The 12,540-nt window shown below is 37.3% G+C and overlaps 1 protein-coding gene across 3 annotated transcripts in view; it reads right to left on the bottom strand.

Annotated features, from left to right (window-relative positions):
- ERC1 (ELKS/RAB6-interacting/CAST family member 1) overlaps nucleotides 1-12,540 on the bottom strand; it is a 315,343-nt gene that overhangs the window by 169,478 nt on the left and 133,325 nt on the right. For all 3 annotated transcript variants that reach the window (XM_075504308.1, XM_075504326.1, XM_075504315.1), the window contains one exon: nucleotides 6,471-6,664. In XM_075504308.1, the coding sequence (XP_075360423.1) occupies nucleotides 6,471-6,664 (194 nt within the window). The remainder of the gene's footprint in view (nucleotides 1-6,470; nucleotides 6,665-12,540) is intronic.

Here is a 12,540-nt window from a genome sequence, read left to right as displayed (position 1 = left end):
TTTAAAACAGCTGTTTCTGCAATATCACAAAGTTTCAGTTTCTCCCAAAACACAGGGAAAGAGAGAGAATGGGAAATAAAGGACAGCTAAATAAAGAACAAATGGAAAAAGGATATCCCATTATATGAAAAAGGTGAGGATGGATTGAGGAGTCACCGTAAAATCACTATGAAGGCTTTTTTTATCTGGTGATCTCTACAGATGGATTTGCAATTACTGGCAGCCTCTCGCTCTCTCTTTTCTTTTCTTAGATGTAGGTTTCAAAAGCAATTAGTGAGTTTGAGTGTTGATCTTAAGGCACTTTAACAAAGGTTGACTTTCAGAAGGCAGACACTGGCCTTCTGAAAATTGGCACACTTTCAAATGTCTGAAGTTAAATACCTGTAAGTAAAGGTGTCTGCATCTTATATTCTTATCTGATTAGAGCAGTTATGTTGATATAAAATGTATTTTTTTTTTCCTCTGCGAAAATCAATGTGGGACTTCAGGCCTAATGTTCATTTTGTATGAAGATAAAGCAAGACTGAGAAGAAAGAAATTACTTCTTCATTTCCTAGCTTGGAAATGATGAAAATATTAATATTCAATAGATCTGTTTGCTCAGAGGTGGGGCTGGACTAACTACGGGCTTGACCACTTCTTTCCATTACAAGACCTTGTTCTCAGTTGCTTGCCAAATATTAACAAATTGTGCTGAAATTTTCCATGACAGGTGTCAGCCTAGCCTGGGATTTTTGGGGGACAATTTAAGCTACGTCCTTCACACACCAAGGGCAGCATTCTTATGAAAAAAATTTGTTCATATGGTTAAAAGACTGTATCACTTTACTGTGATACATAGGCTCACATAAGAGGTGAATTAAAATTACATGGCAATCTTCCTTTTGGAAAGTCCTAAGTTTTGAGTTATAAACCTTAGAATCTTAATATTCATTTAAACTAGGGATTTTTGAGGGAAGTGGATGAGAAACTACAACAAATTCTGCCTTGTAATAATACCATGCAACCATGAGATGAACATATCCGATTTGCTTTTATGATTTATGGTACCAAAATGGATTAAGGTGTTTTAAAGTGATATTTAATTATTTCAGTTTCTCCTACACCTGAATCAGAGTTCAATTAATTTTAGGAGGATTTTAATGAGCTATGATGATACAGAATTATAGTCACAGCATTTCTCAAGGTTAACTTTAATGGTGCTGATTATGACTTTATAAACACCTTTTGTTCTTCAATCTGACAACGTCCCTTTTACTTTACATTACTTATATGCCCTGATGTGGTTCTTGTTTAGGAATTATCTAAAAAAAATTATTAAAAAATTCACAGAAACAACCAACTTGAAAACCAAAGACAATTATTATAAGATACGAGTAGTGGTTTGAAAATACGTATTTCAACTTCAAATTGTTGACTTAAGCTTAGGGCATAATTTACTAGTATAGTTTTCTTTACACTATTCTAGGAAACCATAAAGCTGATGGAACATGCAGTTAATTTCTCTCTCCATCTATCCTTCAAAGACCACTACACAAACATATCACCATCTTATAGACATACAGAGTAAGATACTTCCTTCTGCTGTCCACATTTTTCAACGCTCCTTCTAGATCACCCTGTGTTTTTTAACCTTTTATTTTTATTTACTGTTGAGAAGAAATACTTAAGATGAGAAGTATCTTTTGGCTGCTACACATCAAAAGTTTGAAGGTTTCTTCTTGAACAGGGCATCCTTAAATTCTTTTTAGAAAACCTCCCCTAGATCTCTCTCTCAAAATAGCCATCATTTCCAGCTGTCCTTAATGGGGCTGCTGGTATTCCAAAGCTGGGTGCTGTCTTACTGGTTCCCAAATCAAAGTCAAATTTCCTTCAGGAAAAAAAGTGGTGGTGCCCTATGCCCTTACAAGGACTACCTATCATATATAGCAAGCATGCCAATTTAAAATCAATTTCAAGTCTGTGACTGGAACCAGGATTTCCATATATATTCACTCAGTGCTTACTTCTGAAGCAACACAGACACATGTATTTACTGCCACCTCTCAAGTACATACAGAGTCAGTTCCTATTTGCACAATATATGCATACAAATATCTCTGTGCATAAACTACCCATCTGAAGGCTGTGATGGCCATGTTCCAGATGACTAGCATAATTTTTCTTTCTTTCTCTCTCTCTTTTTTTTTTAATTACAGGATAATAATCGCAATTAAACTCAAGAATAAGGCAATACTGACCTCTATCAATGACACATTTTAGAACACTTGAGTTTTAGCTGGTTCAGGCAGAACTGATAGCAGAGATTAGAACCAAAGGTAAAACAGAGCAAGAGAATTAGAATAAAAAGCAACAGCTTCCATCGAGTTCAAATTGGGGAGAACAGCAGCAAACCTCCTTTGGACCGCGGTCCTAACCACTGTGACATGAGTTGAACGCAGAGACTGTTAGAGCTTGTACTTGACATAACTAGTTCCTGTTTGACCTAAGAAAAAAAGCGTAATTGCAGCAGACCCAAACAGCAGCAGCAGCAGCAGCCGGGCAGCCAGCAGTGACATTCCATCCCGTAGGAAACAGAAGCCTTATAGAGCACTCACTTTCCCAGGAAGTCCCACACAAACCCCCCTACGTGTTGCGGTGCAGGGACCGACACCTGGTAGGGAGGGTGCAATTTGCGGGAGGCGTGCTTTCTGAGAAAAGGCATAGTCAAAAAAACCCCCACACGTACAAAACAAAACAACTCGTGGAACCAGGACGTGACAGTATAAATGGAAAGAAAAAGCGAGGAAGGAAACAAAACACAAAATGAAAAGTTACAGAGAGACAGGAGATTATGGAATGGCAATACAAAAAGCAAACAGTTAGTTATAAAGAGAGTGAATAACCAGACAGCTACAAAACCCTCTACACCACTACAATCTGGGGACAGAAACAAAACTTATAGGGCTGTTCACCCACAGAAGAAATGCAGACTTATGGCCCACCTTCCCGTAAGAAAAAGCAAAATCCTGCCCACACAGAATATAAATTAATGAGCTTGTGCTTTCAATCTCATGTTGACTCTAGAGTATTTTTTAAACTTTTGCATAGCATGCACCACATTTAAAACATTATTTTTGGATATCTTTCCTCCCATTCACAGCTGAAAAGCAACATCCCCCACCCAGTAATTGCAACAGTTACTGAAGAGCAGAAGCATTTCTCTCTTTATTTTAATTTGAACTGAAGGCAGCTTTGCCGTCATTGAAAAGGCTTAAGAGGAGAGCTTTCTGCTTTTCATTTCATCTTCCTCTCCTCCTATCTTTTCTCCTTCTCTGTTCCCCTATACATACCTCCCTAATAGGCGACTCATTTCTTCTCTTCTATGGATGAAACCATGTTACTATTTCTCTTCTCCTGATGTTGTATGGTATAGTTGTCACATATAACTAGCACAAGGAAAAACTCCAGGGAAAGACTCTCTCTTTTGAAAAATCCCATTTTTGTTAGTACAGTTATTCTCTGAATGTGACTTATTTCTGCTCATCTTGCTCTACACTGAATAATAATGGTTCCTGATAGGCACAGCAATATGCACTTTTTTGCTTGCTGACAAATGCTTCTACAAGCCCTAGGGCTCTTCTTCACACAGCAGAGTTTGAACAGATGTAAAAGCATTAGAAGTCAAGATAATCTCCAGCTCAGTCTGCATGGACCACAGTTTAGGAAGGACCTGTACAAGGCAAAATTATCTATTCTTTTCAGGAAACCAAGACTCTAGCTCTAAAACATCCATGTAACATGTCCGGATAGATCAGTTCAGCCATGAAAGAATACTTTATAAACAAGCATGGTAGATAAAACCAGGACCAACCTATACTTTTAATAGGCGTGTTAAAATCTCTGCTTTGTGTAAAAACTCACAAGGAGAAAGCAAGCTTCCAGCGAACAGGGGTTTGGGGGAGCAGTTGAAAACAACTAAGGCCAAATAGAAATTTCAACAATTATTCAGAAAAAGGGAAATTACTAGTCGAAACCTCACTAACAAAGTATCTGAAACCTTGTATGTTTTTCTCTAGTGGTGTGATTGTATTACAGTTCCACCTGAAAAATCATTTCACATGTTGGTACTTCGCTAATGCACCACACTAATAGTATGCACCTTAGGTCTCTAGTTCTTGAAGACCTTTTCCATTTCCATTTACAGTGGTTAGAGAACATGAACATTCTTAGATTTTTTTCCCCCCTTGATTTACACAGGTGCTGGCAATCACATGATAACAAAAGTATTCTTTTCTTTGATATAGTTGAAATACCTACTCTAATTACTAGAAATAAAAGAAGACATATTCTCTGTTATCTCAGTACTGGTAGAAAAGACGACAAGTTAAAAAGATAAGAGGACCACTCTATCTTCTTTTTAATAAGAGCGAAGATCAGGTGGTAAGAAGGAATGGATAACTGAATAGTCAACGTATTCACCAAATTGTTATGGAATGATGTCCAGTCATTTGGGGGTTTTATGTTTTCATTGATATAGTACGAGTTTGGTCTGTGACTGAAACAGCAAGAAACTACCACTGTAACATGAAAAACAATAACTGCTTTGCAGATCTCTGGAACTGCATCTTTTCAAAGAAAAAGTTCCTTTCTAACTCTCTGAAGATTAGGTGCCAATGCTTTTATCTGTAAAAAAGGAGGAGGCCCATCTTAATTTCTCTTGTTATTTTTGCTTTGTAGACTGTAAACTCTTTTGATTATAGGCCACTTATATGTCTTCATTCAGTGTTTGATACTTCAAGTCCCAATCTTGATGAGAGTTTCAGAATGCCAATGTAATAAAAAAACCAGAATTGCATTAAAAGCATGCATAAGAAAATTCTCTTCCTGCCATTCCAATCTCCTCTAGGAATCAGGTTGAGGAATGATGAATATTTCTGACTTGCTTTTCCTAAACAGTAATTACTTCTGCACACAGAAAAAATTAAGGCACTATGAACATATTTCTTCCCCATACCTTACTTCTAATAGAAGTTTGTTGCTCATACCCTGATCCCTAGTCAACTTGCATGCCCTAAGATGATGACATGGTGAACTTCACACCCAAGATGGGCACCTCTAAGGGACTGAAAAAATCACACAGACAAATACGACTTGTAACTGCTATTTAGCTTTCTCATGTCTATACTAAATGCACCTACTTTATCAACCTATTGCCTGAATGTTCTGCTGAATACATCATATATCAATGGGCTGAAAGTTATATCACTTAGAAAAAAAGGAAAGGCAGTTAAAAAGGACATATCCTCACTTTTGGGTGTTCCAGCTTACACCATAAGTATAGAGAATTTTGGCTAAATAAAACAACAACTTAAAGAAAACTAACAGGATGCTGCTTACAATCCCAAAGAGAGAATAAACCCAGCTGACAAGTTGAACTGTTTCACAGCTCTGTCACTTCCAAGGAAACAAGAATGGACTTCTTAGAAAAGAGTTTTCAAATCATTCAGAGGGGCCCATAATTTGACCATCATCAAGCCAATGAACAATAACCACTGCCATCACGCAGAACCTGAAATGTCCTCTACTCAGTTCCCCCAGCCTTCCTGACACTAAATGTAGAGAAGTTAAATAGTGATAGGACAGAAATTAGAAAGACTATTCTGGCACAAGGCAAATGGGAATAATCACATTTCCATTTTGCTGTTCCAAGTTAGTGATTCTTCATTGCGAATGGTAAAGTAAACAAAAAAATCCCAAACAAGTATTACTGCCTAGAAACTCCATCTTGGCCCACTGTAAGGTGAGAAAATGACAGAAAACAGAATCTGTTTCAGGTCTTTCCCAAGATCTACTATTTGTAATTGTGATACAAATGTCATGGAATCATAATAAATTACAATTTCTGTTTGGGACATTAAAGTCTAGAAAAACTAGCTAAGCATCCTGGCTCCAACAGAAAGATGGAAAATGCTGAAAAGTGCTGAATCATGTTTTGTTTGGACAAAAGCAAATCTGTTCATTAGGCTTCACATGAGCCAAAGTTTACCCATGTCCCTACCAGTACAAAGAGTTTCAATGCCACTTGTCAGAATAACCTGAGTAACTAGTATACAAGCTCTTAACAGTAATTTTTCTTTGTTTTTTGGAGAACGATGCCTGAGGAATTTATTAAATCAAAAGAACAAATTGTTCTCCAAACACACCACAGTGTCAGCAACTTTTCCTACCATCTCCTTTCCCCTACAGCTCTATCTACCCTTCTAGTTCTATCTATATCAGCCCTATTTTTGAGCAGCCAAGTAATGAAAGCACGCAGTAAGACACCTTTTCGCTTACAATCTACCAAAATAAAGGACTGAAGGCAGAAAAACTCTAAACAGACTTTCCCAAAATAGGCACTCTAAGGTTTTTAAGACAAGAAAAATGGACTGTTATCTCTAACTTTAATCAGCTCTTTTGCTCCTCTAGTAACTTTATACCATTCTCACCTCTCCAGTTCTGCTATCTTCTTATCCTTATCATTCTTCTCATTTTCCATCTCTTTCAAGATTTCCAGAAGACGATCCACTTCAGCTTGAGCCTTGCTGGATTCTTCCCGATACCGTGTTACCTCCCTTTCCAGCTGCTGCATACGATCACTCAGCTCTGGGCTGGCCCTAGCCTCCAATGTTGCCTCATGAGCCTGGAAGAAAAAGGTTCAAGAAAAAAAACTTCATTCACACCTATCTATTTTACACATACTACAACAACTGCAAAACGCTATCTAGATATCTGTTTCAAAATGGCAAGAAATAAATATACAGTGCATATGCTACTTTTAAGTATGGGGAAATACTTCCTAGGAAAAGAAAAATTCAGAAACAAATTTAATTGTTTTAATTCAGTCTAAAAGAACTTTAAGAAATTTTTTGATCTGAAACAGAATCGACATAAGAAAGAAGTGAAAATATGAAAAAGGTTAAATTTGACAGGAAATATAAAGAAAAGTAAGTGTGAGTGGGTACAAAAATTCCTAAAATATTCTTCTAAAACTTCTAAAATATACTTCTAAAGTCATATCATCTAAAAGTGATATGACTGTAGAATTAGTTATCTGAGGTATTAACCTAGATAATCTAGAAAAACAAATCATATGTTAATAGCCTTCAATAACTGCATCAGTATGCAAATTGATTCCAGATAGATTTGCACAGATGGTGCCGAGGTACTGAAGTCCTTGCTAGTTATCTGAGCCATATAGACTAGGACTAATATGAGTATGGCTACCTACTGAAAATATCTCTGCTTAGTTATCCAGGAAATATGTTTTTTTAAAATCAGGCTATGAGGACAAAAAGCATCAGAGGACTGAGGATAAAATGACCCCAATAAAGAGCTTCCCCCCCCCAATGGCTTGGTTTGTTATAAAAATCACTAATTTATTAGTAAAATTAATTCAACAGTTCCCAAGCATATTAGAGACAAAGAAAAGGCAGTGTTATGCTGGAGTTTAAACCAGCAGACTAAGGACTATCTTTTCATTCTCCCCCTGCCCCTCTGCTCTTGGATCTTGAACTGCTATTTGGTATCAATTAAAGCTATTTCAGAATTGCTCAAATTTGCTTCAGTGAATAGCAGGTTTGGTGGAGCTATTCTGCCGACCAAGATTGCCTGCAAACTCAAGGCCCTTCTCTTCTCTGAAACAAACCTACAACAGAAAATAAGACTACAGACTTCTTCCCCCTCCGCGTGCAGCTGTGGAAAGTTGTTTTACAAGCTGCCAGTGTTCTGCTCCAAAGCACAGTGAGTCTAAATCCAATAGTATAGGACTCTGGTGCTTTTAAAGGTAATTGGACAGAACTGCAGCAGCATAAACCTCAGGATTAGAAGCTGCTGCTTCTAAAGAACCAAATAACAGCAAAAATACACTTGGCTAACTCTGTTTAGTTATTCAGTAAAATAAGACTGGAGGAAAATATCCGTTCATTGACCCCAACATTTTTGCCTTGAAGTCTTTTGTTTTTAATTAGCTCCGTTAAAGCCAAGGCCACATTCTAGTGAAACCCAGGAGAATCTCCGAGCAGAATATTCTAGGCCTGGAGAAGGCCTTGATGCCTTTCTTTACTGGGACTATGACCTTGGGATGGACCTGGGTTGTCCAAATACTGGAATGCTTCATATTCCAGGGCCTTGGCCCCGCAGCAGACTGCCTCAGGGTCAATGATAAACTGTTTCGGTTTTCTTTTCTTTTTTTAAGCAGCAATTCCAGAAAGCTGGGTAACCTGCACAGTATTTTATCCTAGAACAAAATGCCTGGCAATTCCCACATCTCCCAGGCAGGTCTCAGCAGGAGTGCTCAACAACCATAGATCCTGGAAGAACAGGACCCTTTCCTGAGGCAATGTGTTTAGGAAGACTTAAAAAGCTCCCCACTTCTGAGAGACTTTCAAGTCAAACCCTGCTGCTCCTCTGTCACTGAGCTGTAAGTCTGAAAATCCTGCTTCTGAGCTTCTGACTGAGACCCAGCTCCAAGTGCATCCCTGGTGACCCTGGAAGCTTTGAGAAGCCTTTCAGAGTTAGGGCTGTCTCTGCTTCCAGATTCCTTATTGCCCCATAGGCACTTCGAACTATAAACCCTTGGAAAGGACTCTCTAAAACAAGTGAAGTCTAAATAACGTGTTGCCAAGATGCTGCAGACTCCAGGAGGACATTGCAGCAATGAGACCGATAAGCGTGTCGGTTCCATGAACAGCCACAGGCATCAGGGAACATACTCGGCTTTGGAAGGAGTGTTGGTGGGTGTTCCTGAAATGCCTTACTGGGATTTCCAGCCTGCGGGAAACCTGAAATATTTCATTTCCTTTTCAACTATGCTTAAATTTCAAACCAAAACTCCATCCTTCCCTTCCAAATACTGTTTTGCAGGAACTGGGAATATTGTTTTGGGGGGGCATCTATAAATCTACGGGGGGCATCTATATTCTCCTAAGAGACGCTTTGTATAGAGTTAAGTCTGGTTTTCACCAGAGGCAGAGCCTGAATTCTTCTGTATTGGATTTAGGTATATTTCCAACATCTCAAATTGTTTGTTTTAACAGATACTCCACCAGGCTCTTTAAAGTCATCTAAAACACATAATCAGATAATCAAGAAACTTCTTTACAAAAAAGCAAAGCTAGGCTGTTAGCCTGGATTACTAAACTCTCTAATTCAAAATAAGTTACAAGACCTAATGCAATTCTACTGTCAGGATGGTCCTGATTTATATTACTCTGTGCTAATAGAAGTATCTCCACAACAACCCAAGAGACACTAGTGAGAAGAGAAAATCAATTTTCTTTTTTAGAAAATTAGCCAACAAGTCAGTGTGTCTGGTTCTTATAGAACGAAAGGGCTATTTACACAACATAAATTATTAGTTAGGACACGTAACACATGTTATTTGTATATAATGCACATAAGTATGGATACTTTCACCTAACACAAAGAGAACGTTATGTGATATGGTGTAAACTGGAGACCACTTCCTGAGTTGTGAATTACTGACTGAGTGACTTTGGTCCATTTTGTGGGTTATGTACAAAATACGTGTTACATGACCATATCTAAAATCCTACTGGATTCATTTATTGTATAGGAGAGAAAACCAATGCATTTAGAGGTTTCCCACAAACTCACATCAAGATCTGGAACAGATGAAATTGGCTACCTTCCCAATGCAACATTGTGCGAAATAATTCAGCAGTATTTTTTTTTTTTACCAAAAAGAAAGTTAAACACAAATAATGAATTCCTATATTCTCAGTAAAAAAAACCCCAAACCCCACATACAACTTCCCCTGCCCACCAAAGGTGTGCAAAAATTCCAAAATAAGGCAGTAATTTCATTTTCAAAACAGAATGGACATATAAAATGACAAATGCACTAAGACAGTTTCTGCTCTTTTAAGAGAGTATAAGAACTGCATTTCAATAGGTTCAACTTTCAGCTCTGCCTGAGACAGCATTCCTAAATCTGCAACCTCTTAGTATAGTTACAAACAAATATGCAAATGTATAAAAGTATGATAGAAAATTAAATTGAAAAAGCAACTTGCTTAGGGTGAAGGGAACATTGCACTTTCTCCTCTGACAAATGAGAAATAAGAAAAGATATGTCTACACAGGCCATTGAGTTTACCTGATTACAGGCTATTTTAAACCTCTTAACTGTTCCTACTGACCCTGTTATTAGCTCTCCATGTCTGTTCCAGTGTGGAGTCAAACAGGTGAATTGAAGCTACTTTCAAGAGCACAATCAAACCTGCATGTTTGTTTCTGCATTGATCTGCATAAGAAACACAGTCACAGCTAGAAAGCAGCACTTTAAGCTATGTTTTTATTAGCAAAGCTCATCTGATCGGTATTAATCTTTGCCAGTGTGAATTTAATTTCAAATTCTAAATGGTTCAGGACTGAGAATAGTTTAAGCTTACTACTCAGTTTAAGCTTACTACTCTGGATATGCTCTCAACGTGCTTAAGAGGAACTATAAACTAAGAGGTGGTTTAACAGCTTTCTGCTTTTCTGCTCTCAGCCATCATTTCCCATCTGGAATGTGGTAAGTGATGGGGTGAGTGCTTCATGTACGTAAAGAATAAAAGAAAGATTGATTGTTCCTCAAATAAATGTACTATAACTTCTATTGCTTCCACAGAAAATCAGCTGACCAAGCCAACTTCTACAACTGAAACAAAGATGACCAATGTTTCACAGAAATATCCACTATTTACAGATGGAGAGGAGAGGAAGACAAAACACATTAAAAAGAATTTTCTAAGTTGATATTTCTCAAGCCAAAAAACTTTTTACTAAGAGGAAAGGTAATCTTACATGGCTTAAAGTGTGCCAGAGACAGGGAAGAAAACAATAGCACAGATCTAATTTAAAAGTTCTAAAATGTAAATAAAAATTCCAAACGTTATGGCTAAGATTCCAAATCAATATTCCTAAAAGATTAACTAAATCAAACAGCAAATCATTCACAGCAAACACTTTCTACTTTTACCTATGAATTGAGACAGTAAATTCAGTTTAACATTTCACATACAAATGCTGCCAAGAACTTTTGGCCACAAAGCAGAAGTTCCCAGGAATCTGAAATCCCATTTTAATCCACCCTCCTACCTCCAAGTGTGCCTCACATCTCCTAAAAATAGTAAAAGCACATACAAATACAAAAATATGACTATTTACTGCAAAAGACAAACACATATAACCATTTTCTTTATTTTTACTATTGTGAAGGCAGCAATTCAAGTGATAAAACATGGGTGCTGCCTTCTATCATGTCTTTATTAGTTTCAACAGAATTATAAATTTGAAAAACAACCAGACTTGCTCCTCCTTTAGTTCCAATGCTCTAAACACCACATACTGCAACAGCTTTTCAAAAAGGCTGTACTAGAAGTAAAAGGCTCAGTGAATTCTCTGATATACTATGCACCAGAAAACTTGAATCTGCAACGAAGAGTTATTTGTTATCTTATTGACAAAATCTTTTAAATGGTTAGTCTCTGTTGATATGACACTCAGTAAGCAAGTATTTGGTTAGAATAATATAATAAAGAATTCTGAAAGTCTAAATAAGAGGAAGATGCCTCAAAAGAACCCATTACTGAAAAAAAAAGATCTCTTCAGAAAGGTACGAGTTCCCATAGTCTTTATTAAACATTACCAATTTTCTCTCTTTGGAATTTACACCAATACAAAAAGCATACAAAGACAGAAGAGAAATGCCAGATGACGGCTGTCTTTGCGAGCGTACTCCAACCCACTTACATACTCTTACCCGTGCCTCCTCTGAACCAGGCTTTACTCACCTGACCACAGGCTACTATATTACAGAAACAGAGCTTCATTCAATGCACAGAACGGAATTACTCAAGTAACGAGCAGATATTCGGTATTTGTTTTTTGCTATTCAGTGTATGGCTCTATGCCTTATTTACTGTACATTATACAAATAACACTAAAAAAAGGTCATTCCCAATTTTCTTTCTATCATACTAATCACGACTGTAGGCTATTTCTTGGCAAACAGTAACTAACTTCACTTCTCAACACCAGCAGTGGGAAATGAGGATGCATTATTATACCTGTTGTGCAGGTGAAAAACTGAGATGTGAAAATATCCTGCCTTATTCTCTTAACGCTTTCCTACTATTAAAAGAAATAATTTATCATCTAATTTCTCTAGATGATTATCATCTTCGTTATACAACTCTGGCTCATTCTTTGAGCATTTTTCACACAATACTGAAAGGTGCAAGAGTCTGGCAGACAAAAATTTAGTCACAAAATATTGTAATGACTACCTCACAACGAAAAATGAGAAAGGCCACGCAATGTTGCATCGGCCATTTCCTAGCTTTTAGATATTTAATTTTTCAAAATGAATGTTATCTTAACAAGGTTTCTGGGATGGGTAGAGTAGATAGATAGTTTAATTTTTTAGGTATGAGAAAATCAGGGGGAAAAACCCTCCAACTTCCACTGCATGAGATGATGCTGACATTGCCATGAACCATCAACAGGACT

This window comes from Mycteria americana, chromosome 1 (assembly GCF_035582795.1).
Source record: "Mycteria americana isolate JAX WOST 10 ecotype Jacksonville Zoo and Gardens chromosome 1, USCA_MyAme_1.0, whole genome shotgun sequence".
Taxonomy (NCBI): domain Eukaryota; kingdom Metazoa; phylum Chordata; class Aves; order Ciconiiformes; family Ciconiidae; genus Mycteria; species Mycteria americana.
Note: the sequence above shows the minus strand (reverse complement) of the source record. Positions and strands in the feature narration are given on the sequence as shown.